This window comes from Nasonia vitripennis, chromosome 5, assembly GCF_009193385.2.
Source record: "Nasonia vitripennis strain AsymCx chromosome 5, Nvit_psr_1.1, whole genome shotgun sequence".
Taxonomy (NCBI): domain Eukaryota; kingdom Metazoa; phylum Arthropoda; class Insecta; order Hymenoptera; family Pteromalidae; genus Nasonia; species Nasonia vitripennis.
This window is the reverse complement of record NC_045761.1, coordinates 20,270,146-20,297,174: the sequence shown is the minus strand read 5'-3', so window position 1 is coordinate 20,297,174 and position 27,029 is coordinate 20,270,146. Positions and strand designations below refer to the sequence as shown.

The following is a 27,029-nucleotide window of genomic DNA, read 5'->3' as shown; positions in this document are numbered from 1 at the left end:
CGGTTGTGCCGCCGCTGATAGAGAGAGAGGGCTTGCTAGTACGTCGGCGCGGCTGCGCGCGCGGACGCAGGACGACGAGAGAAAGCAGCGTCGTCGTCGTGGTCGAGGAAGAGTTTGCGGTGTCGAGGGCGTTTTCGGGAGGAAGCTTTTTCGGTGATGGTTGCGACGGAGCTTTTTTGAGAGGTGAGTCGTTTTTTCGTGTTGTTAAAAGAGTATAGAGCGCTTTGAGAAAGGGTTGGGGTGTCATGCGCAAGCTCAAGCTCGAGGGATTCTGGGTGAGATGCCTGGGGGTCGGAGCTGTGCTCTCTCTCTCTCTCTCTCTCTCTCTCTCTCTCTCTCTCTCTCTCGTTTTTTCTCCTGTTGAGCATCAGCGCCCTGCTTAGTGGTTACTGTGTGCATGTGTACATGTGTAAGGTTGTCGAATATATGGGAGACTGGGCATGTGGTAAGAGCTTTTAGAACTGCACTCTGTTTAAACTTTTGAATTATACGCTCTAATGCAAGTTCGAAAATTGTTCATTAAAACAATGCCACGTAGAGTTACAAGTTACATTTTCATTCCGAGTTCCATGTGTAGAGATGTAAGTTTGCTACTTCAGAATTCTAGCTGTTCATTTACCAAAGCTACATTATTAGGGCCGTTATCCTCTCCGAGAGCCTTTTCACTGCAATTACACAGAAGCCTTTATTTAGTGGGGTGAGTAAATTTTTAATACTGTAATAAGTAAATGTGTAAATATGTAAAAAAGGTTGTTTAATTACGTACGCAATATTTTCTAATCTATGCAGTAAATGTTTGAAAGTTATAATTAAAGGTAAATGCGGGTAAGGCGATAATGACGCTGATATCAGTGGGGGTGACTCTTGCCCTTTTAATTGACAAAGTTTTTCTTTAACGAGGCAAATTTTTTTCCTACTGACGTTCTTTCTCACTACACTTATAAAGATAACAAATTAAACATATTATGCCTTATATACTTTACTGAGATAGTTCAATATAGATACCGTTACTATTTTCGCTATAATTGAATGTATTAATATTCTATTTTTAAACTTGAAAAAATAACGCCATATACGAAAAGAACAGATAAGGGAAAAATTTAATTAAAAAAGCAAAACAACGCCCTGAACAGAAAAAGTTTGTTTTCCGATAAACAGGTATAAGCTCGACGCATTACAACTAACGAAGTTATCAACTCGCGTTATCGTGATCTGAAAGTCGGTCACGCTATGGCATCCGCACGTTTCCACGTTTATAAATAAAAAAAAGCGATACACCGCGGCATGTACAATGCAATACAAAGACGCCAGTGTATATAGCAAGGGAGAAAAAAGGATGATCTTATAATCAAGCCTAAAGCTTCATCACGAACAACGTTAAAAATCAACCAGACAGCTCGTACACACTCGAATTAATGTCTTCAAGAGACAAAAGTTCCTGAACAGAATTCAAAGAAGCCCTCAACTGCATCTCAAAAAAAAAACCAATCAAACCGTGACAGGCGAACGCGTAAAAGCGCTTAGTTTCTTTCTCTGCGCGCAGCGCGACTGTCGTCGGCTTTTTTCTCCGAAATCGCGATGCAAAGAAAGTGCAAACCGTCGGGGTGACAAAGGAAACGACCTGGAATTCTCCTGCGAGAAAAAATAACGCGTTACGATGAATGCGACGTCGTAGTGTGTGTGACGCGCTCGTTTCTCATGCGGCAGGAAATGATGTTGTGCGTGTGTGTGTTACGGTTCTGCGCTCGATTTGTGACTATTTATAGGCCGCGAGAGCTCCGGTCTGTACAAGGAATTGATATACTGGCGCGCGACTGTAATTTTGCATAGAAGCTCATGTGCAGGAGAGAATTGTTTAATGTGGATGGATGGCGGAATCGATTTATCGGATAGGTACAGTTTAGCCTCGTGCAGCGTCTAGATGACGAGAAAAGGGGTTGGAAAGTGCTCCGTAAAAGCGTGGTATAATCGTCTCTGATAAACTGGAGCTTTTCTCAGTGGAGAGGCGACATAATGGAGGAAACACTTTGGTGCGAAGAACGATCAAAAAACTAAACTCGCCTCTCAAATCGTAGGCCGCGAGTAAATTGGTTCATTGCTCGGTAATGACGCAAGTAAACCCACATAAATTTGCTCCACACGGACAATTCTTCGTGCGCGCGCGCACGTGACTACGTATAGGAGTAATACAATTTTTTTCGCCTCGAATGTTTAAATACGGATTAATCCTGATGCACGGCTTTTACCGCGTGAAAGAAGCTCACGACGGCGCCATAAATTGCAATTATCTCCTTTTCGAATTACACACAAACACGTACTTCAAGGCCGCGGATAAAAAAAAATTATGTACATCTTCTAAATATTGAATAAACTCGGCGCAGATAACGTAATCCGCGCTTATGTCACTCGTCGCGTAGAGGCAAATGTCGTACATTGCGTGTTTAATAAAAACAAATTTATATACACAGCGGCGATATAGATGAACATTTCTCGGTGATTGCACGCGCGTCACGCGAGAGTAAAAATTCATTAATCGCATTGTTGAAATTTATCGTCGCCGCGCGTATGTGTGCACGGAGAGCTTTCGGCGTGCATAGAAAGTTGATTTTGATTGCTCGTCGCGTAAGTTTAGTGAGATATTATCGTAAGACGATATAGCGCTCTCTAACGACTATTGCAAAAAAGGGGACGTAAAACGCTCTTTTTCTCGTCGGGAACGTCGGCATTTTTTCCTCACACTCGCTTTTTATCATAACCAATAAGGTATCTACTCGTAATTTAAGTGGTTCAGATGAAAATTTGCAATCGATAGAAACGCGTGCACCGGCCGCGAGTGTACCGTTTCCGCGATCGCGCCGTCTCATCTGTCAGCTTACGCCGCGAAAATCTTCTCCTTTTCCATATACGTCTCCGCGTGTGAGCTCGATGCACCAGTGTGTATAACATAAAGAGATCCACGCGCGGCTCTGCCCTCGTTTCTTTTCTTTATATATTATTATTATCCTCGAATCGCTGCGCTCGATTGTCCCGAAAACACAAACGCGGCCTCGTTATATTTTTCTTCGGATACCGAAAGATTTCTTCTTTTACGAGACGCCATCACGGCTGAAAAATGTATACGGGGTACTGATGGAACTTTTGTTTTCGGAGAGAGGAAGGAGTTTTTAATTGCCAGATTAGCGCATGGCCGAGAGATTTATACAATGTTGCTTTTGCATTATTGTACGATTCGGTGCGAGAGACGAAGTTTGTGGGGTGATGTCATTTTTTATGGATCGGGAAGATTCCGCTGATGGCTGGATCGAAGGTTTACGATTCTGCGAATTAGTTTCAGGTTGATATTCGGCCACACGTGAAGGATGATTCCGATCGCTGCGCTATCGGTTCTCTGCCTCGCGGCAGTTGGTACCGCCAACGACATACCCATCAACTCGTTGCAACTCTTCGCGATATCGGTCGTTCCCAAGTACTTCAACTGGACTTCCGATGGTGAGTTGGATCGAGAGGATTATTCTCGGGATTGATATTTGTTCAAACACTTTTTCGAATCGTCCACAGAAGGAAGAAACGATTACGACTACGAGGCGTCCTTGGTAAACTCGCCGGATCTGCCGCCGTGGATTCACTACACTTACAGCAAACGGACTCATCGAGGGTATCTCTATGGAGTAGCTCCGAAAGATCAAAAAAACTTCACGGTTCGAGGCTTTTATTTGAATTTGAAAGTATATAGGAGAGTTCTGGATTTGAAAGTTTTCCTTGCTGTTTTTTCCAGCTGGAAATCGTCGCACTGAATAAGAAAACCTACGAAACAAGGACGAAAGTTCTAGAGGTCGTCGTCTCGGAGAACGAGAGCATTTCGAAATACCAAGTTCAGCTGAAAGTCAATTGGAATGTCGAAGACATGTTCGATCACAATAGGACGGAGACACTCGACGAAATATTCAGGTTGGTGTTGATTTGAGAAAACTCGGGGCTAATTACCTCGTGTGTCAAGTCGATTCGACGTTCGTTTCAATTACGTAAATCATGACATTCAATGAATTACAATACAGTTCATTCAATCCTTTGACGCATGTAGCGATAAACAGCGGAAATGCTAATTACATAATAAAACGGACCCTTCGCGCGATTGTCTTGTTTGGACAAGTGTTCTTTCGGCTGTAGAGTTTGAGCCTTCTGATTGACGGAATTTTCTGCTTACTATTGTAAATTGAAATTTCTCGGAAATCACTAGGGGTTATATTTGCTTCTCGGAAAAATTTGTTATCGAACATGTGTTGCTTGGTTCAACTACACTCATTAAATCCATTCAGCTGCTGAAATCGATTATACGATAACTCTTGTTCGGTATATTCGGCACCAAAAGTCATGCATAATTTTGAGAGAGAAAAAAAGCTCAAAATATTCACAATACACCGTCGTCGTGGCGTCGCCAAACGAGCTCTTGGCCCAAATCAAGCGCAACCTCGCGTGCTTACGCGTCGCCGATAAACCAACTTCTTTATTCCCTCCGTTTCAGAAAACAAATCTGGAAGAACGCAACAGATCTCCAGCTGACTTTTCTGGCACCAGCCGTGGAATTGGGCGCGAGATATCCTTTGAAACCCGGCGAGGAAGTAGGGTAAGCACTTCTGACTTGTACACATTTTGTCTTCTTCCTTTTCTGCGCGAACTCTTTTATCCGAAGTGACTCCGAAAGAGCACATTGTCGCGATGCAGTCGTTCAGAACGATGCTCTCGATCTCCACTGCGTGAATCACGGCGAGTCTTTTTTGTTTGCAAATTCATCGGCCGTGTGTACACACGGTCATTGTAAAAATACGTAAGAACAAAACAAACGATTGTTTATGAGTCGTTTGGTTTCGCTTCGCGTGTAGGTGGGATTGGCTTTGAGTTAGAGATGATTTAGGAGCGAGTGATATACTCGAGAGGATTAGGGGAAGGAGGTCAGTAGGTGGTGTGTGGAAATGTGCCATTTATTTGCCAAAATAAATTTTGGCCGCGGTTAATTTTGGATTTTATTCGCGGGCTTGCATCGAATGCAGCTTCTATGAATTTTAACGTTGGAATTGTTAGGCTGGTCAATTGAATTATTATAGATGGCTTCGATAGATGAATTTGTTAAGTACAATGCACTTTCGGATAATACAATGTACTTTGCACGATTAACGTCTCGATTACATAATTTAGCATTTAAAAAATCGGGGGTTTCCAAAGATTTAATTACGAAAAGTAAAAGATCTCTATCGCGCGCGTAATAGGTATCCATTACACGCCCATTAAAAACTAACAATCCAGCATTTCTCCGACTTATATCTCGCAACATCCCAAAGCCAAAGAACAAAGAACCCATACACTCACACTTCCATCGCACACTGGACTTTTACAAATCTCATTCCCACTCTAAACTCTATAACCTCCTATAACAACATAACAGTACATATTAGACGTTCGATCCGTCCCACGAGAGGCATCGCGTCCTCGGCGCATAATAGGCCTGTATACTTGTATATGTATATATAAAAGAGTCGGACGCACGCTCGACGCGTCCTTCCGCTATCAGTGCGTGTGACGAACGAGGCGCGATCGTCCGACTAGCGGAAAAAAACGCCATGACGCGCGTTTGCGCTATTAATTGCATTCCAAGCTAGCCGCACACTTGTATGTATACACACACACATGCCGCTGATGCTTTCACGCGTACGCACGTGAGCTTTCTTATCGCCGAGTCTCTAATACTATAGCCCCGAGCGGCTTTTATAATTTTCCTGCCAGGATTTTTCAATAACACATCTTATACTCTCGTTGTTGTTGCTGTTGTTTTTTGCGAGGGGCCGGTTAGCAATATTTTATTTAATCTTCGATTTACACAACGACGATTCTCTTGGACGAATGACGCGAATCGCGAGTTGATTGAGTGCGCAGTGCGGAACGAGTGATTTGTGGAAGAATTATTAACAAACTTTTTGCGCTTTATATGAGTATGGAGAAAAAAGTACGCGTGTACGTAGGATAAAAAATAGAAAAGCGTATACACAATTCTCTCACGAGTAGAATCGAGCGTGTGCCGTAAGAGCTCGTTCGCGTATACTTATAACTATATATATATTGTACAGTTATAAACGAGCGTACAATAATCGCTCGTGCGCGCGACACAGACGTAACGAGCTCGGCGCAGGTGTAAAGTACGTTATTTATAATAAGCCACTACTGCACTGGCATCAGCTGATCAAAAGCTGCGCTCTCGCACGGCGCGGAGGCAATTTTCAGCCGCTCGCTCTTTTCGCGCCGCAGAGTCGTAAATCACGGAGCTACTTAAAATGAAAATCTCCTCAATAAAAATGTCTCCTCTCGCTCCCAACCCGCGGGGACATCTCTCGAGCATTATGAATAAAATTCGCGGTTAGCGGTTCGTTACGCCGAGAGCGAGTATAGTGGCAGGTTCCTCGAAGAACTGAAGTTTGGGTCTACATCAAAAGAGCTATATTTTCGCACGCCTGAACTAAGACAGCTACTAGACTTACTATAGAAAGGCAATCCTATAGCTCCTCAAGTCCGCTGTGTACGTATGTATAATACATAAAAATGAAATCGCGAGGAGCGCAACAAGTGCGCGCTCGTGGCGGCGCGAAAGAAAAAATCAATCGCCGCGGGAGAAAGAGGCTCATTGCCCAGTCGAGTCACGTATTATCTCGCCAGAAAGAGAGAGAGAGAGAGAGAGAGAGAGAGAGAGAGAGAGAGAGAGAGAGAGAGAGAGAGAGAGAGAGAGAGTTCTTCTTACATACCCAGGCTGCGCGCCGTAGTCCCGTCCATCCAGTTCTCCGGGCACATCCGAGAGCTGCGCTTCTACACACTTGTTCTCCCCAAAAAGTAGAACTGTATATATTATAAACCTCGCACTCGCCTTTCTCGTCGTTATTCTACACGAAGATACAATACGAGCAACAAATCTCACTCCTACAACTCCATCGCACTCATGGTACCGATGATAAGCACTCGCGGGTGATCTCGGTCGAAAGCACTCCACACGGTGTAATCATTTAAACGCGAGGCATGTGTGCATATAGATAGGCATAATACACGCTGGTACGCGACGCGCCGGCGGCTAAGTGCCAACTGACTGGCCGGCGCAGCGGCTCCGGCGAGTATACTGCTATATCCACGCACCGGCTCTTCCCCACCATCGCTCTGAGTTTGTGTGTGTGTGACTTCTGCCGTGCTGGACTTTTTTTATCTGTCTGTCTCGCTTCTGGTCGTTCGTTCGGGCCGCGGGAGAGTCGCGAGAGTGTATGTGTTATACGCGCGCGATGACGAGCGGGAGCGAGTTTACAGGCGCGAGAGGCTAAGTGTATAAGTTTGCTTAATTTTTTTGTTGTATATACGACGATGCACTTTTTCTTCTATTGGATGTAGATCGCCGAGCTTTTGAAACAGTGGAGTTGGCGATAAGAGCGGAGGGCGTGCGATAATGGAGCCTGTAGTCTAGTTTCACTTTTTAGCCGAAGCAGTGCACCATTCTCATACAAAATCTGCATGAATTTTGTATAAATGTATTTAAGCACAGCAGTTATAGCAGGAAAGACCTAAGCAGCAGGCTCTCAGCAAGGTAGTTTTGGTGTAGATGCTACACCGCTATGCGTAGATCTCACGCGCAAGTTGTGACGAGGGAAATAGACAAGCGCCTGTGCGCCACCTAGCGTCGCTAGCCTTCTTTTTTTATCCCAAACGTAAATAATTTCAATTTGACCAAATCAGCGCTTGCAACAATCCATACGCTATTATCACTTCCGCGCGTGAATGGCCAGCGCCGCACTTACGTCCGCATGTGACGATGCAAAAGTGCATATAGATGTGGAAATGAAGGATTGCTTGGACAGGTTTTCCATAGAGAATCGAAACACTCAGTAGTTTGTAGTTCGTATATTAAAAGAATGCTTAGTTGTCTAGGGTTTACACTGAAGCTTACATTCGTAGTCATTTTACAGGCTCACGCTCTCGGCCGACGGCGTTCCTTCCTCTCTGCACCCCTGAAACTGCCACCGCTGCTCGCTCGAAGGGCTTCGGAACGCTCCGATGGGACTAGGGGCTTTGGTTTTCCCCGTGACGCACTTCGGCTGTGCGGGGGAGGTGAAGCGTCGCTTCGCCCGTGATCTCGGGAAGCGCGGAAATGCCTTCTCACATGGATATATAGAGCCGCGCGAAGGCGCGGATAAATAGATACGGCTTTATTAGTCCACGGAGATTGTTATTCCGCGCGATTTTTCTTCTTCTCGCGCGTATCAGCTATTCGCCGGCTGAATTTGTATGCGCAGTCTCAGCTGACGCAAGGCTCGAGATAATAAACGCCGAATAAAATTATAACCACTCGCGTTATATTGACGCTGATTTTTAAAACACAGTCGAGCGGTCGAATAAGACAATCATCTCGACGTATCCGCCCACCTAATTATACACACCGGTAATTTCCGAGCCTTGAAACCGCCCAAATTGCTTCCTTAAAAGCTTCTTTCCTAAGTGTATAAAACGCATTCCTCCCATCGTTGCCCCCCGAGTACACACACATACTTACGCGCGTGCATCTCTCGCGATGTACCGCTACGCGATTCGCGATCTCGTTTCGCTCCTCTCCTTGGGCCTATGACGCACAAGCGGCCGAGAAAGAGGTCCGGCCGCCAGGCGTCGGATTCTCTCCCGACGTCATCGTCGGCGCGATGTTGCTCTCTGCTGATGTTCCTTTTCTCGTGTAGTATAGCGTGAGAACATAAGAACACGAGCGGCGGCCATCACCGGTCACGGCTATGCAGCTATAGTTCGTGTTATTATATACGAGTTTAATAATTGTTTTCTACGCAAACATTCATTTTCTAATTAAAGTCCTATTACGCAGTTTTGTTATATAGGTGACACATGGATGTATCTATATAGACTCGAAGCGCGAATTCTGATGAGGGAAACAGAAATGCGTTTACGCGCCACTTATGTTGCAACTCGCTGTAATTATAGTACGTTAGAAAGTTCAAGCGATGGCTGATATAGGCTAGTCCAAAGCTGCTTTGTTTTGGACTAATGCCTTATCGCAGATATCGGCCTCGAAAACGAGCAGCCGATCAGAAATCGATTATCTCGAATATTTTCAAATTAAAAAAAAATAGTATACGATGAATCGACTCTATTTCGGTCGTCAGAATCGCGTTAGTTTCCACACAGCGAAAAAACATCCTCCACGTAGGAAGATAAAGCTCGCGCGCGCTCGTTTGTTGTGAAAATACTTGTCACTGCGCTATCGCCTCGCGAGCAAACCTGGAGTGATAGTTTTCTAATCAGCCGCAAGCGCTTCCTATGCGCATTTACGTACGCGAATAATGTAAACATTTGACGTATGCGCACTCGCGCGCGCGTACAGTCTTATCGTACGATTCTGCTGCACTTGTCTATTCTCAGAGAATAGATAGGCGCGTGCGTGTGTGTGTGTGTGTGTGTGTATGCATGTATATATATATATGTATATATATATATATATATATATAGATGAAATATAAAAACCATTCGCCTTTTTTCAGCTCGATTCTGAGACTGGGCAGTTCCACGCCCTTCTCCAACGACCTGCAGGGACTGGAGAAGGAATTGGAGCCGGTGATGAAGAAGTACACGACCTGTCCTTTCAAGCAGGCCTCTTTCGATCGGTTCTTCCCCGGATTCCAGTTCGATTGGTGCTACTTCAGACTGGTGAGTTCGAATTGTTACTCAAAATCCCCGAAAATTCTAAACGGACGACGATTTTCAGATCGAAGAGAGCTACGGCCTGCAGCAAGAAAGCGCGAGGCGCGACATGAGTGCGAGCATAATATCCGGCGCTGGTCCGGTCCCGGAACGCTCCGAGTGGCGCTGGTCCCAACCGCGAAAAGCAGCCCTTCCCACGCGCAGTTACCGCAAGGAGATCTTCACCAGCGTCTTCGTACCCGCCCTTCTGCTGCTTCTGCTCGTCGGTTTTTTAAGCGCCGCGCTTTGCCTCCACCACGCCGAGGATCTGTGAGTATTTTTTGCCATCGATATCGAGAGCTTCATCTCGAGTGGAAGCGTCTGATAATATCGCGAGTGTCTTATATCGTAAGGAGAAAAATCCTCGAGAGCAATCGATTCGAGTGTGTGCAATGCAATTAGCTGTAGGCGTACTACAGTCGTGTGTCTACGCGCAATCAGCCAGTCACTCCGCATAAGCGTAAACCGTAAACCCAAGAGCCCATCGCAAGCATCGAGTTAATCTCCTGCATATGTATGCATGTACACGACCGGTCGTATACGCGGCCAGAACACGTGCCACGCCGACGAGTATTTAACGCGTGAATTTACAGCCGGTTATATTATAAAATATTACGCATTCGCTGTAAGGTAAACACGGCGTTTTCTCAGTACATGCGTTATTATTATAATAATCGTAAGATACGAGCCCAATACGCGAAATTTTGACGTCGCGCCGCGCCTGTCGAGATAACGGTCCCCGTCTCTGTCGCGAGTCTATATTTACATTTGCGCAAGTGCACTATAGCCGCTACTTCGCGTACGCGGTCGTGTATGCACATTACGAAAGAATAGCGTTCTCAACGAACCAACTCTGAGCATCTGAGCAGCTCATCCTTGAAAATCAGCCCTAGCATATACCCATCACCGACAGCCCATATCGACACGACCGTATCAAAGATCTGCCGACCGCAAAGAGCGAGCGCAATAAGGCTGTGCAGTATACACTTGAGCACAGAGTGTATTATGACGTCGAGCCGCCGATGGAAATGCTATGCGCCGATAAGGCTGCACCGTCGCGCTGCAGGACTGACCTATATCTATACGGCGCGCGATGAACGTGTCGTGCATGTCGCAGTTGCGTAACGCGTATACGGTAGTCTCTCTCTCTCTCTCTCTCTCTCTCTCTCTCTCTCTCTCTCTCTCTCCCGGGCCTGTAGCTTATAACGCGTGTATTTATGCAAGCGAACTGTGCACACCTTGAGATAATGCATGATACGTTTCTCCGTTATAACTTTATTCTAGGCTTTTGATAAATAGTGGTCGGTTCGAAGCTGGAGTAAAACGATTAAAAAAATGGAGTATACCCAATAAACGCGTCGCCTATAAAAAGCGCGACCTACATATCAGCCTATTCTTAGAAGCCTCTTTATCAAAGGAGCATCATCGGTACATAGTAATCGCCCGGAGATGACGCCCGCGACGATTCAATTTTAACGCCGCGGGGTGTTTGATTCGACGCGGTGCTATATACTCGTGCGTTCGTATCCTTCTCTGTGATAACTTTTATAGCGATGACTGTATACCGCACATTACTACTGCGCTATACTGCTACTCGGTATAGATCGTTATGTGTAAGCAATTATGTATATGTATACTGTAATGGACGTCTTTGCTGCTGGCGTTGCAGACGTGTGCGTCTGTGCCTTCCAACAATTTGCCAACCATTGAAAGATATTCCACATATCTTGAGCAGTTACAGCATGAGCGGCCCAAGTATAGAGACAAAAAAGGTAGTTTTGACAGTAGGCGACATAACGCTGTGTATTATATGCACTCGCTGCGCAGATTCTGATGCGGGAAGTGGGAAAGCGCCTAGGCGCCATCTATACATTGGCTGGCTGGAGACTTGGTGTGAGAGTCCAGCTTGTGCTACATATAAGAATTAATATGGTTACCAGTATATACTCACCCCAATAAACATTCAAATCTCGCGCTCTATTTCCCCGGCGTCTTGTATTCCTGCGCGTATACAAATAAACCCGGGCAAAAAGCTCGCGAACTTTAACAATTCAAAGCACACCCTACTGCAACATTGCTCGAAACACACCGAAGCTACGGTACATCGCAGCTGCCGCAGTGTACACATCCGCTATTCAAGTCATATTTCTCGCGACGAAAGTTCGATCGAAAAATTCACTATAGCGATCAAAGAGTGACAAAACAAGCGCATAAAAGCCACTTAACTATATATAGGAGAGAAGATAAGCGAGTCGCGCGGCGGTCACTTACCCGCGAGCGCGCGACGAGGGACTTAGCAGCGGCGGCTCGTATAATTAAGATCGCGAGTACACACAGTGCAGAGAACGGTTCAGCGGCCACATGACACACGCGGTGTACTTATACGCGCTGACGCAATGTAATGTGTACGACGCTCGTGCGTATCTACTCAGCGGACATCCCCGCGCACTTGGAAAGTGGAGTATAAGCACTTGATAATTTTCTAGCTTCTGATGGTGACATCAACAATGAATTTAATTATTTATTTCATGCGATTGTAAACTATAGTGTTAAATTCAATCGTACACACACACACACACACATAGACGCTTTTACGTACTTACACACGTCCACGTAATTTATGGGCGAGCATACACGTGCTCTCGAGGTTCTTACGCGAGCAGCGAGTCCGAATTTGGCTATAAAAGCCAGTATCTCGCCTTACGACACGCCGCTTTTTCGAGAATTCTAATGCCGTACCGTATACTCGCTTTTCTCTCTATCCTTTATTTTTTTCGGATTTTTTTTTCAAGCGGAGATACGCGCACAGATGAGGCCTGTACGTATCGCTGGGCGAGAGGATTTATGGTTCGGGCGCTAGTAAAGACGAACTTGTCTCGATTAAGTCGTTGCGATAAGTGTATTTGCAAGTTTTATACAAAGCCGCGAGCGGACTATACTCTGATTCCGCTTATATGGTAATGGGGTTTCGACTCGAACTGATTCTTTATACACACTCTTTTTTTTCTTGTGTGTACCTTCCACGGGGCTCTCTCTCTCTCTCTCTCTCTCTCTCTCTCTCTCTCTCTCTCTCTCTCTCTCTCTCTCTCTCTCGGCGGTGGGTATAATGCAATATTGATGAGGCGATTCGAGAGAAATCCGCAATACCTTGTTCGTCTTTTCGATTTCCCGCCTGTTTGGTAACAAATAAATTTTATTCATACAGTTGGTATGTAATCTAATAAACGACGTGAAAAAAGAACGTCACATAATGTATCAGTCTATTTCGAGAGCCTCGTGTAAATTACTCATCGGCTGCGAGTATGAATGAATTCAGGCGTCATTACTACGATCTTCGCGAAGGATCTGCAATAGCCGACATTGTTTTCGAAAAAACGCACCGAACAATAGAAAATTACCATACACACCTCGACTCGTGAAAAGAATTTCGCGCGCATACACCGCAAGTGTAAGAACGCAATTCGCTATTAATAAAGCAAAAAAGGCTCTAACGCTCGCGTCAGTTCTATTATATCAAATGATCGAAACGCTGCACCAAACTATCGCGTCCGTCACGTTCAATCATCCATCCACACACCCAACAAGCTCTATATCTTTCCCGCTCCGATTTTCGCCAAACGCAGTTAAATCAGCCTTCTTTTTTGACGCCGCCGCATAGCTCACATGACGCACGAGGACGATGACGTCACGCGCAGTGTCTTATACTAACGTGAAATTAAATTATCGCGGATTCCGCTTGTTGGGAAGCGGCAAAAAAGAAGCACCACGTGTGCACGCGCGCGCCCATGTGATGCTTGCGATCGTAAACAAGTTGACTTTTTTTTCGAGCCGCAAAGATTCAGTCGGAGGAGAAGTGAACGATCGCGCACGCGACGTCATTAATATTTAATTATTCTTAATTTGCGATCGTATTATAATCGGCGTTGTGTATATATATATATATATATATATATATATATATATATATATATATATATATAGAGAGAGAGAGAGAGAGAGAGAGAGAGAGAGAGAACGAAAAAAGAAACGACGTATTCTGGAGGTTGGGAAGGAAGAGCGGATCGAGGAAAGTACGTCTTGGTGTTATGCAAGAGGAATATATTTATGTTTTTAAATCGATTTGGTTGATCGGAATCGCACGAATTTGTCGGATTTTAGAAAGACATCCTTCGAATAAAATTGAATAGTATACGTGATCTTACGGAATTACTCTTATATGCCAATAGTACCAGCGTTAAACGCACTGGCCTTTTTCCCAAATCTTCAACTTTTCCATTGTTTCTAGTCACTTTTCAGTTTCCCTTGTCCAAACTTACACCCAGATTAGACATTTTTAACGAAACCGAAGAGTATACGTCAAATCAACTTAAATAACCGTTTTACACAGAGAATAATATAAAGCCCTTTCGTAAGCTTAAAAATTCAAATTAAATAAAAAACGTCAGAGACGAAAAGGAAAGTTCGCTGTAACCGTCACGCAGAGGCATGTAAGCGTCATCTGTTGCATTTATGCCCGGTCGCGAGCGGTGCGATTATCGCGAGCGATAAGAGGATCGAGTGTATTATGTATACACATAACGCGCCGCCGCCGACTTTGAAATGCAATTCGCGTACTCGGGAGCTTTGCTACGCGCATATGTATACATGACGTTTTGCCGATTGTGCAAAGACTCTCTCTGGCATTAACTGTTTTTCGAGTGCGCGTACACGAATATTATACTGTTGTTGAAAAAAGCTTTAAGCGATTTCGCACTGACAAATGAAAGGCGGATGCGACGCACTTTTGCCGAAAAACACGGAGACGAAAAGGTTAATCCGAAACAGACGGGACGTTAACGAGCAGCTCCGAACTTGTCGCTCTCTCTCTCTCTCTCTCTCTCTCTCTCTCTCTCTCTCTCTCTCTCTCTCTCTCTCTCTCTCTGTACATAGACTAATTGCTCGGGCTGCCGGAAAACGCAGTTGAAGGGGACTTTGATTCTGAAAACGCGGCAGTTAGTTTAGTCGGCTCTAACGACAATCTGATGATGACCTGATGCATCGCTGCATCTCTTCGGGGCCTTTGCCGTGGTATATACCTATACGTGTACGTTTATATGTGGGTGTACGTGTTGGGAAACTAAGTGAATAGATCGCTCGGAGCTGAACATTCCGCGGAACGGCGGCGGCCGGATCGTTTAATCCGATTTCCTGCGCCGACGCCGCCGCTGTCGCGTTATATTGCAATACCTTTTGTGACGCATTACTCGAATTTGTCTCGATTTGATCGCGATACTGCTGATGTGGTCTGGTATTGTGTGCTCATGTAACGTTGTTGTCAAATTTCGATTATTATATTCGAGTTGATATTATAACAATAGCGGAATAATTATTAAAACCGTTTTTTGTTCTATCAGCGGCTTGAATCCCATTTCGCGTGCAAATCAATATTATAGCTTGTTATATAATTTTGAATTATTATTCCAGGCCGATGTAAATGAAATTTTGCGTGCAGATTACGTGAACCTGCGCGAATGGAATAGCATTAAATTGCATGCAAATGTATTTTAATTATAATTTCCGATGATGTTGATTTCAAATGCTTCAAATTTTTTGGAAATTTCTTCACATTCTTCAGTCTACCCTCGGAGGGCAATATATAGATATTCCGCTAAATAAACTCTCCTATCGCGGTGCAGCCATATAAGCTTCGGAAATTCTCATCTGTTCCAGGATATCGAGCGGAAAGAGGGGCACCCCCTTACTGATGGACAACGGCGGAACCAACGGCGTACAGATGATCCAGTACGCGGCCACCTCCAGCAGCAGAGGAACACTTCGATCGCTCTCGCAGACTCAACCCTCCTGTAGCCCTACCCTCAGCGACTCGCAATCGATCAATCGCAGTCCTAAGTATACATTTTTTTTTTAATTTTCGTTGATGAATTTATTAGGATAATATTATAGATATTCAACAATGTTATGTTGCGTAATGAACAACCAACGAGAAAATAATGGCAAATTTCTAACTAGTTTCTCAAGTTGTAATCGTTACGTATAGCGGCATCTCATACAGAGTATATAATAGCTGTACACGAAGTTATCTAAGAGTAATAGTCGCACGTCTTACTGTACCGCAAGGACTAGATTGGAAATCGGCTTTTTCAGAAATAAAGTGAACTTTCAGTTCCGCTTGAATAAACGGACATTATACACACTAAATAATTCAATAAGAGACAGCTCGGGGAAGTACAATAAAAAACATTCCACTAAAACCAAATTCTTTTTCCAGAGTCGCCAAAGACCACAGCAGCAACTCTTACGTCCGACCGAATCCGCCGCCCTACATCAGCCCCAATAACTTGTAAGTATCCCGTGTAAAGGAACACGATGCATCATGCAAGCGTTGACACGGAAATAAAGATCGCTGCTGTAGGTTTCTATTGTGGAACTGCCCGGACGGAAAGCCAGCTGATAAAAAACGTATACATGCGCATATCGATCGTCAGTTCCGTGTCAATGCTTCCGTTGATACGCTTCTTTTCCAAGCTCTGACTGGGTTTCTACTTCGAAGATTAGAATTTGAAAAAGAGGAGCTTGAATTATTCCTTAAAAATCGTTAAAATTTTTTTTCATCATTTGCAGCGGTGGGACAGGTATGCGAGCCGATTTTTGACTAAACGAGGAGCCGGCTCAGACGTGGTTTTGCTGAAGATCGTCGAGGTGATTATTCCCTGAGGTATAGGCTTCGGGGAAGAAAGCATCGACGTTAACGAGTTCTAATAACGAAGACTATATTTTGCGTTCGCCGTTATATGGTTTTCGCATCTTACTGCCTCGATCGCTATCGGATTATTAGACTTGCAAAACGACGTTTAAGTATCATCTTTGGATATTGAGACTGGCTCCGAAAAAACAATACGTAGACTTATATTGTACCACGAAACGCTCAACCGAACAATAAATGCTTCTTCGCACAAGGCCATTATTATATTGTATAAGCTGTAGGTGTCACTTTGAGTGGAATTTTGTATGTTACGTACAATTGTAAAAGGTCGATTTTCATATTATGATATCGTTGTATGCGACGAGTTATAAATAATCGATTGTGTAGTAGACTATAATATGTTGTGATATGCACAAACGTGGGCGTTATATCATATTTATAAAAAGGTGTAGATTTGTAGAGATAATAATATAAGCGGTAAAATTGTTCCGTTTGTCGCAGAGTTTTTGTTATAATTATTATAGCTATTGTATAGGGAAAATATTATATTATTACGTTGAGGTCTGCATTGTATTTATTAAAACACTTAATTTATTAAATTATATTATTGAAATATATTTGTCAATAATGTACATGATGACAATTATACTTTGATGAAATATACTGCAGTTTATAAAAATTTTCGAGTTTAAATTCTTTTCATGGTACCTATATGCTTACTTGCAAAATCCTCTTGTATGTAGACGTTATGTGTAATGCATGTGGAAAATTTCACCAAAATCATTTACCAAAATTAGCGTGATAAGATTAAAAGGATATCTAGTGATAATGCTAGATGAGATAAACTTCGCGCTTCTATTTTCCAAGAATACCTGCGGTCAAATTTTATCATGTTAATTATAATTCAAATCACGCGAGGAACTAAAAATATCATACACACATTAGTTTGATAAAACTCACATAAAGCACACATCCCAACATAGCAACGCCGACTGCAATTGCGATTTCCCGCAAAAATCAACTTTCAAATCCCCCACGCTCGTCCACTATACATAATATCTCCGCATACTCGTCCCTCTCGACTCTCCGAAGCCGTTACAAAACATCCGCAGTTCAGTCTCACTCTCAGAACCGCCTACGCCGCATCTCAAAAAGAAAAAACACCCGACGCCAACTCTCGGAGCTAATAATTCGCTCTAAAAAAAAACTCGCACTTTCGTTGCGCGCGCTTTTCATCCGGCGCATGCGCACTACCCGCTAACCTACAAACCCAAAGACGGCGAGTGATCGCGTTATATAGGACGAGCAACAGCGAAAGCGAGAATAAGAGGAAGGAAAGAGAGGGATAGAGAAAGAGCTAAGAGTGAACGGTTCGTCTTCCCACGCAATCTTGACGCTTCGGTGCAGGTAGAGTATAGCGTCACACTCGCACGCGGCAGATCAAGAGTATATAGATCGCGGGGAGATTTTTCACGGCCGAGTTGCCTCTGATATAATACTGTAATACTCTTACCGACGAGGAAGATCGCCGGCACGTGCAGCGGAGGACATGGCCGGCGTTGTGCCGCTCAGCTCCGGGAAGTCCGGCAGGAGACAGTGGACGCTTCACGGTGAGTCGGCTCTTCTTCTTCTTCCTGAGAGTTGTCTTAGCGCGACGCGTTCTGATGCGTGTGTATACTATCGAATGATGTAGGCTCTTTTTTGCCGGGGAGTTTTGTTTTGACGAGACTGTCGATGTGTGAGGGAGGTGCGAGTGTGATCGATTCGCTGCTGCTGCTGTTTTTTGCGGATGCATGGTTGCGGGGGTTTGTTTATTCGGTGCGGGCTTCGGATCGATGTCGATGCGATTTATTTATTTTTTAAAATTTGTTTTATGCGAATGGAATCAGTCATGCTAAAGCAAAGTTGCTGTAATATATCATGATATTTATATTTTAAATGTTAGATTTTAATCTGTTGTGCACAAATAATTTTTTACTCTCTTTGACTTTGATTGGTGTTTTTTATTTATCATTTACATTGCAATGTGGATGTTTTATTTTTTATTTTCAATGCCAATAGCTCCACAGCAGCTGTGTGGATGTATTGGTTGTATTATAATTGCTGCAATAGCATCTAAATGATATAGGCATTGGCCTGGCTGGTTTCTAATTGCACACTCTGCTTCTAATGCCAAGTATTAATACTTTAAGTCATTGTTTTGGCTACCAAGACACATTGCTTCTTTAGACATACTGATCAGGTTCTTTTGGTCACTTTTATTTTAGCCAATTTTTCATTGTTATAGAGAATTGAACGTTATTGACTTAAATTGTTGTTACTTATTCTTCAGTAATTAGTTACTTTTATAGTTGTCCTATTATTATTTATTCTAAAAAAAGAGCCATGTACTTAAAAACTGTTTGCAACTAGAAATAATCAACTTATTCTGATAAGAACTTATCAGTAGAGTAATGCCTCATAAAATATACAAGTTGTTACTGCATGGGTTGATTATATGTTTGTGAAATTAAAAAACTTATAATCTTTGAGTAGATGGACCAAAAGGCTCTCTCAGAAGACTGCGCTCTCAGCTGGCAGAAGATGGTTGTCCGGAATCCCAAGTTGTTTTGGCTAAACAACTCTTGGACGAATGCTGTGGTAAGATTTATTAATAAACAAAAATGCATAAAATGACCCTGTTCGACTGAAAATTAAATCTTCTTTTCAGAACTGGATGTTGATAAAGAGGAGAATGCTAAACTGGGTGTATATTGGTTGACCAAAGCATCGGAACAGGGTAATTTGGAAGCTACAGATATTTTACATAAGTGCTTGGCAAGTGGAAGAGGAATTACTGAACACAATTACTATGATGTGAAGAGCTGCCTTGACATGTCTCAAGATGAGAAGCTTGCTAGGCGTGCTGCTAGAGAAATGTTTACAAGGTATGCAAAGCTTTTACTTAAAGAATGCAATGCAATCAGTTGTAAACCATTTTTGTAATCAACATTTTGTTAATAGTCTGTCCAATGGAGAAGAGTTTATAACAACTGAGCAGCTACAAAGGTGCATGAGAGACTTGGTGTTTCCTTCTACCAGTGACAAATTAAGTAGAACTCGTTATGTAAATGGAACAAACCATCTGCAAAAATCTTTGACTGGAGACAGTGGTGATCAGGAATTATCTTCGGATGATGATTCAAGTCCAGATCAATCATCAAAAGATAAAGACAGGATTCAAGATGTCTCTCAAGGTAATACTCTAATAATAATACAATAAACGTTTTTACAACTGAAAAAAGTGTATGTAATAATAGTATTTCTTCTTACAGCGGACTGGTCAGCACCACAAGGAGAAAAAATAACAGAAGCAGCGTTGGTTTCTGCCGCGGCATCTTACGCCCGAGGCTGTCTACCAGTTGTCTCGCGCGTCGTGTGCCTCGTTGAACCAACGCAAATGGACTTGGATGCTGTACCTCTACTTCAACGACCTTTTGTCCATCCACTGGCCTCTCTCAAGCGCCTCTACATCTGGCTTGTCGAAAGTCTAGGCCGTCGAGGTCTACCCCTCCGCAAATTTTTCTTTACTACCCATCTGCACGCTGTGATCCTTATACTCCTTCACGCTCTTTTGGGAGCTGAAAGTGTTGTATTGTTTGTACCTCTGGCTCTCTATTACTTGTCTTTCGTTGTGATGACCATCGCCACTTTTCAAATTCTGCAGAGGAAGCGTGAGCTAAGTAACCTTAGGGTTTGGTCGCGCTTATTCCTTAGCTATTCGGGTGGAAGCTTGAATCCGGAAGAGGCTGAATACCAGTTTTGCCGCAACAACCTCAAGCCCTACGCTCACTTCTTTTTGGCTTTGCTGCTTAACCTTATGCTCTTTCCTATAGTGGCGACTCAATGGACGCCTCAATCGGAGTTTACTGTCATAGCATTTGCACTGACATTGGTCACTCTACTGAATTTCGTTTGGAGCGAAACGACGTCGCGCTACCCGGATTTCCTGGCGTTGTTCAGCTTCAGCGTGAATGTCCTGGCCAAGTACCCCTACGAGATGGACGTCGTGGTTGCACAAACTTGGCGTTTCCTTGACATCAAAGTGCCAACCTTTGCTTCATACGTCGTGGGAAATGGCATCGAGTTCTGCTTGAACTTTCGCTTGGTTTTCTATCTACTAATTCCTGCAGTCTTCCTGAAGATGGCTGCTAGGGACAACTGGCGAGGTACCTACAAGACTTTGATCCCACACTGCGTCACTCTCAGCTGGTGGCAACTTGCTGTATTGAGCTCGCAAAGCGCTACGTGGTACGGACTGATCAGAGGAGCTTTAGCACTTGTTGGCATGGTGTTGTTTTTGCCCATCGTTGGATTGGCTTCAATCGTATTGCCGATTGTTGCTACTGCAAAGTATATGTCTGAGAGCGATTTGTTCATGAGGATCGGCATTACGACCGTTCTTGGTGGTATGCCGTTCCTGGCTTCATGGTATCTAAGGAAAACCAGGGCTACTAGAAGACTCAACTGGCTTATTACATGTGTTCAAGTAAGTTTAATATCAAAACGGTATAAATTTCTCAATAAAAGATTTGGATTTTGAAACCAAAATTTACTCAATATTGTTCCCATTATAGCTAATCCTTGGATTTACTGCTGGCGCATTTCTCACCTGGCCAATGATAACCGGCTATAAAGACCATTCATCGGGTATTGAATCCAGTCCTTTCGAGATGCCGTCCGAACTCAGTTGGGAACAGTATCAAAACTACTGTCATCAGCCTGCCTGGGAAGAGTCTTCATCCAAGGCTCAGATTCAGGTGCAGTGTGCTCAACTCGAAGGTGTCTCTATCTCCTGGGAAGGATACGTCACCAACACTCGCGTCAAATCTGTGAAAAATAATCTGGCGCTTGCTTTGGATTACTTGCCCGATTTAATCGCTAATCCTCTGCGTTGTGCATTTGGTGAACCTCATGTAGATGATTGTGACAAGTGAGTCATACTTTTCTGTCATAATCTAAATTGATTATTAAAAGATTCTTATATTAAACAATAACTTATTTAATTTTTCAGACATACCAACGAGCTTCGCAAGCTCAATTGCAAGGCTTACCTGAATGTGCGCAGGAAGAAAAGCAAGTGTCACCTGTCGGCTTGGAACTGGTACGAATTCGAGATAGCCGTGAAGATGAAAAACGGTATTTGGGGTAGCGCAGCTCAAGTTGTCTTAATGGGTGACAGGTCTTTTTCCAACTTCAGTTTAAGTATCTATCCAGGAGACAAAATCTGGTTCAGTGGAACGTTGTCCAATGTAGGATTCGAGAGTGAATCACTTTTGGGAGGCACTTTGCCCCATGTCATACTCGATGAGGTAGGTTGTCACGTTTGCCATACAATAGACCTCAAGTCGTACAAGAGACAGAGGCTTGGAATAGGTTTGCACGATGTCGCCAAAGCTGTTTATCTAGGTGGCAAGACTGTCCTGAATTTCCTTCTTAATCCCATCGTAATTTTTAAGTAGAGCTTTACAACTCTTTAAAGGATGGTATGATCACATTTTTCTAAAGTAATTTAGTTAATCTTCAGAGGTCACAAGCGTTGCCAATGTAAAGTATGATCATTTGCTAATGATATATTTTGCGAAATGGATTTTTTTACTACCTTTAGAAAGAACATGACGATAAGAAATTGATTTTTAAAACTTTTTTATGTTAGTGTTCTTTTCAATCAACGCCTTCACCAAAATGAAATTAATAATTTTGTGTATTTGTTAATGCTTCAGTTGTATAAGTATTCAGTATTTTCACATGAAATTATTCAATTCTTTTTTTATCTTTTTTAAATATTAAGAGGCATTGATAATTTTATTGTTAATGATTCTTGATTTTAATGTATTACCAGTGTCACCAGTGAAAAATAGTATTGATGAGTAAGGTTCAACTAACTAGAGAATATGTAAGTTAGCTTGATAAAATCTACTAAATGGTGTTTAGAATACAAATGATCACCTATTTTGCGTTACCTTCGACTCAGGTATTTACGAAAACACTTGCAGCTGTATTTTTAAGTATATGAAAGAATGCATCTGTTTAGTTGAATGAATCGTACATCATATCTTGAGTCTGTAGATAAGTTGAGACTTCGTTCAAAGCATGGTATAAATGTATTTTCTAGGAGCCATCCTTAAATTTTAATAATCGCATATATAAATATATCCTCTAGAGGCTTTACAGCCATAAAAATGTAAAGATAAAGGATTAAAATATTTTTTTATTACGTTAAATAATAAATGTAAGTAATAGTGATTTATATTATGAAGACTTCATTTACTAATCGTTAATCTATAAATCGTTACTTCCATCCTATAAATAATAATTATTCTTGTTCACTCTAGGGGTCTATAAGTAGTGATTATTACTTGTGTCAAAACTTAAAATCCTCTTAGGCATTTAACAAAATGTATGAGTAGCAAGTAAAGAAAGCAGTTGCTTCTTCTTTTTCAAGAATATATCAAATTATATCATTTTAATTGTGCCTAAAATTTAGTATTACGTACAAACTATAATGTATTAATCTTCATCTTTATTGATGTCGAATTGTTTAAAATAAAGTTGTGTAGTTTATGGTATAAAAATATAAAATGATACGTTGCCCAAAATTAATTGTATACAATTTGTTGGATTATAAAAATGGATGTGCCTTGTACTTTATTGAACTGTTATGAAAATACTTGAAATTTTTTTTAATAACAAAAATCATTGCTTCTTTTAAGTAGGCCACCGATATTAAAATTTCTGTACAGGTTTTTTTTAGCTTAATGGAGCAATTTAGTTGCGCAATTGTATTAAGGTGAAAAAATATTGATATTATGTATCAATAATTATGTTTCCATACTATTTATCAAGTGGTTTATTAATGTCTTTTATCTTCTATTTAATTCTTTTTAAATATAAATAAATAAAAATATTGTATTCACTTGTTGGTATATATTTATTTCATTTGGCAACAATTTGAAAAGATAGCAATAACGTCGTAATTTTATCTCAAAACAGTGATTCTTTATTACATATGACTATTTGTTTTATTGAACATTCATGCTTTCCGTATAAAATCAGTAATGTCACAGCAGGAAGTTATCTTAAGATTACTTGCTATAGACATTATTGTATCGTTTATTTATATACAAATATATAATCTAGTTTGTTAGTCTTTTTCATTTCCCATTGACGTTCCAAGCAATTGAAAGTAGGAAAGCATCTGTTGCATTTACAATTGTATATGCTGAGCAAATGAGCATCTCTACTTGAGTATTGCTGATTTCAAGTCCATTTACGTTTCAATGCACAATTGTTAAAACAAAAATTGCTTACAGATTAAAAAACGAATGTCCAATCAAGTAATGGATTCCCGATTAAAAGTATATATAAAAACGTAAATATTACGTTGATAATTATCATTCGCGCATTATCCCTTGCGATATAAATTAAAAGACGTAATTGCAAAACTTGTATAGATTAACTTAGGGCTAAAATTTTAAATCACTAAAACCACAAACATTTCTTTACATGCACTGGCACACAGATTAACTTATTTACTTCAAAAACTAGTTCACAACTTGTCGGCGCCTTTCTTCCAGAGACCAATATAAAATTGGTATTTTTATAATGCATCTATTTCCAAGTATAAGGAATGTCTCTCAGTATTTAAAAAACTCACTGAGGCACAAGTAACTTTAGTAGAACCGCTTTCTGCTATTTTCCTGGTGTTTTTGATAGAACATTATTCCAATCACAACACAAGCAATGAGCGCTAAAGCACCGACAAGCATCAGTAGGAAAATTTTCACACCACTCAGGGATGATGGTTTTGGATCCTCAACATGATCTATGGGGAGAAAAATTGCTAATAATCTTGTATAACATGGGTAAAAAATTATTCTAATAAAAAATGATAACGTACCTCTTGGAGATTCAAAGTATGCCGCGGATGGAATAATCTTTGATCTGTCTTCTTGATCTTTGGGCTATAAAAAAATTAATTAATTAATTACCACTCATAGTTCCGTAATGCATGCTTGTCAAATCCTATACTTACATCATCTGGTAGATCCAATTCAAACAATCTTACAGATAAGATTTCATGATTATCAGACAGATCTCCTGTTGTGGCAGTTATACCAAAGTAGTATCCAGTTGGCAGTTTGATTTCTTTTACAGAGAAGCATTCTTTCCAAGCACCTTTGTTTGCAATATTAGTAGAGACTAAAATAGAATAAAATTTGTTTTAATAGAATATCAATTAGGAATCCATAATATGTGCTATAAACAGTAAAGTTGAGATTCGATAAAAGATAACTTTATATCAACACTATTTTAAATAATTTATTATTTTGTTGATACAAATTGGATTTAAATTTGCGAGATCAGTACCTGTCAATGTGTCCCTTTCGTATCTTATTGTAATGTGTGTATCATGTTCCAAATTTCTGAATTTAGCTTCACAGCCTGCAAGTTGGGTATGAGTGCCATCACGGTCATGATCGTAATGAAGAGAACCATTGTTTATCATAGCTGAGATGTACGGATGTTGATGCTAACAATAAATAATCCCATAAGATATCAAAATTAATTTTCGAAATGTATTGAAACTTTCTTAGTTAAATGCACTTACATTATGGGGTCCATTGTGATTACTGTAAGTGTCAAGTATCACAGCCAAACCATTAAAGTAATCTTTGCTTCCAAATACAGGACCTGGCTGCATTCTTTCTTTAGAGTACCAAATAGCTAGACCATCACCAAATAAGTCTCTGCCTTTGCCGTGGACTTTGAAATGTACTTGTAATTCCCAATTCCTTACATTGCATGGCTGAGGATAATTTATTTTTTTTTAATTTTCTTATAAAAATATATTAATATACTGTATAACGTGCAACTTCTTGTAAATGTGCAGGAAGTTTTTAGTATTCTGAGCACAGCAATAACTGTACTTTGAAACTTGTGACCATTAAAATTTATGAGTCATTTATGATCATCGAATTTATTTTACCTTGAGGTAAATTTTTTTGTTACTTCTCATGTTATTCAAGAAATTCTAAATTAAATAAAAAAAAGCATACAACAGGCAAGTCAAATTATTTTGAAACAGCTTATCAGGTTGTTATCGATTGAATTTTGTGATAGTGGGATATTTCTCAACATGAAAAGAGGTTGAGTTAAGACAAAATTTTGGGGTACATACACAGGTAGTACATATAAGTTTATCAATAGGAACATGTTCATAAAATGCATAATTAAAATACTGTTATAAGATACTTTGCAATATATTCAAAATTGCATAAGGATAATAATAAAAACATTATATTGAGAAAAAAAGTACTCACCACTGTATTCCAAATAGCACCCTGTTGACTCTGAGCATCAGGCGTTAATCTTATGTAATTATTAGTAACCATTGTACTTCCCATGAAATCCCAGTAGGGTATTGTCATTCCGGATCCTGCAACATCACCAATGAACAATTAAAAGTAAAAATATTAAAAAAACCTAACTTGAGCCAATGGAATGCATCTTTGCACAAGCCCATCGGTGACTAAACAAACCATTGACTCGTAAAAGTCACATCAAACCCCAACATGTCGCGAATAATTAATTTGTAAGTCATGTTATTCAAAAATGATGACGCGTCAAAATAGTTATCGCAATTCTCCCAATTACTCGCATAACCTTGAACGGATAATCTAATCTTTTGAAAAGAAATCAACATTCCACCTTTCTTGCAATCGATCCACAGCTTCCCAGACTACAATTTTTACAAAATCCACCCCCGAAAAACATAAAAAAATCCAAAATAAGCTAAACGATTCTTGGCGTACCTTGATATGGTCGGATTAGCGAATGTTCTCGTTTCATGTAGTCGTTGGTATTCCACTCGGCGCCGACGGCGACGAGGAGCCCGGCCATTAGCAGCCAGCTGCATTTTCCGCTTCTAATCATTCTCGTCTAATTTTTTATAAACAAAAATCTATACGCGAAAGAAGTCGGGGCGGAAAAGCCGAGCTACCTGCAAGCAATGAACGAACTACTCTGGAGTCTGGCGGCGCCGCGACGCATACCACGCACCGATAATGCTATTCTGCGATTATTCGCCGGAGTGGCCTCTGACGTGTTCGATGAGGAATTAAAAAATTTCGGGGCGTTCGGTAATACCAACGAATATAGACTTCCTATAGAAGAACGGTTCTGGGTTAAAATGGGGGGACGAAAGCTTGGGTAACAGGCCGTTAGTTCTGTTACCCAACCGCTCGGCGGCGCCACCTATGAGTTTCCTACAGCTTGGCGCGCATATGAGCACGCACAAGCAGACGATTCATCATTCATGCAGTATATTATGTAAAATATACTTTTTAACAATAATGAAAGTAAATAAATGACAAGAAAATGAATAATGAGTGTGTAAGGAGGTTTTACAAAAGTATTGGTTGCGACAACCATATTTTTCTGACTAGGAAAAAACCGCGAAAACGCAGCTCCTGTCAGTTTCCCATTTTATGTCTCGAAGATAATCAAAGTGCTTATTTGCTTA

General features: G+C 41.4%; 4 protein-coding genes across 10 annotated transcripts in view; 2 read left to right on the top strand and 2 right to left on the bottom strand.

The window, feature by feature from the left end:
- The window catches only part of LOC100117462 (inositol polyphosphate-5-phosphatase A), a 44,440-nt gene extending 26,359 nt beyond the window's left edge, over positions 1–18,081 (bottom strand). The window contains exon 1 of one of the 4 annotated variants that reach the window (XM_032600983.1): positions 17,979–18,081. The gene's annotated coding sequence lies outside the window, so the exon portion shown is untranslated. Of the gene's footprint in view, positions 1–6,784; positions 7,130–17,978 lie in introns of those variants that run through there. The other 3 variants (XM_003424769.5, XM_032600982.1, XM_032600984.1) reach the window with 3 other exon arrangements.
- Positions 22–17,144, top strand: LOC100118931 (alpha-sarcoglycan). Of its 3 annotated transcripts, XM_016985829.3 has the most exons (11): positions 61–183; positions 637–697; positions 3,329–3,489; positions 3,559–3,698; positions 3,776–3,948; positions 4,523–4,624; positions 9,564–9,729; positions 9,788–10,032; positions 15,472–15,651; positions 16,031–16,102; positions 16,384–17,144. In XM_016985829.3, exons 3-11 carry the CDS (start codon positions 3,360–3,362, stop codon positions 16,412–16,414), a joined length of 1,239 nt encoding a protein of 412 aa, XP_016841318.1. In that variant the 5' UTR covers positions 61–183; positions 637–697; positions 3,329–3,359; the 3' UTR covers positions 16,415–17,144. The 3 variants fall into 3 exon arrangements, with proteins under 3 accessions (XP_008206068.1, XP_016841318.1, XP_031786999.1); XM_008207846.4 differs by lacking the exon at positions 637–697 and having other exon boundaries at positions 22–183; XM_031931139.2 differs by lacking the exon at positions 61–183 and having other exon boundaries at positions 628–697.
- On the top strand, positions 17,586–23,419 carry LOC100118973 (wolframin). Of its 2 annotated transcripts, none has more exons than XM_001602783.6 (7): positions 17,586–18,075; positions 19,001–19,105; positions 19,176–19,392; positions 19,469–19,701; positions 19,780–20,993; positions 21,082–21,437; positions 21,519–23,419. In XM_001602783.6, exons 1-7 carry the CDS (start codon positions 18,015–18,017, stop codon positions 21,964–21,966), a joined length of 2,634 nt encoding a protein of 877 aa, XP_001602833.2. In that variant the 5' UTR covers positions 17,586–18,014; the 3' UTR covers positions 21,967–23,419. The 2 variants fall into 2 exon arrangements, with proteins under 2 accessions (XP_001602833.2, XP_031786995.1); XM_031931135.1 differs by lacking the exon at positions 17,586–18,075 and adding an exon at positions 18,177–18,283 and having other exon boundaries at positions 21,519–23,416.
- On the bottom strand, positions 23,417–26,668 carry LOC100119012 (vesicular integral-membrane protein VIP36). The gene is made up of 7 exons (XM_008207818.4): positions 26,320–26,668; positions 25,828–25,943; positions 25,116–25,313; positions 24,875–25,037; positions 24,540–24,706; positions 24,405–24,468; positions 23,417–24,329 (listed from the first exon to the last, which is right to left on the bottom strand). Exons 1-7 carry the CDS (start codon positions 26,438–26,440, stop codon positions 24,178–24,180), a joined length of 981 nt encoding a protein of 326 aa, XP_008206040.1. The 5' UTR covers positions 26,441–26,668; the 3' UTR covers positions 23,417–24,177.
- Between the last annotated feature and the right edge of the window lie 361 nt (positions 26,669–27,029).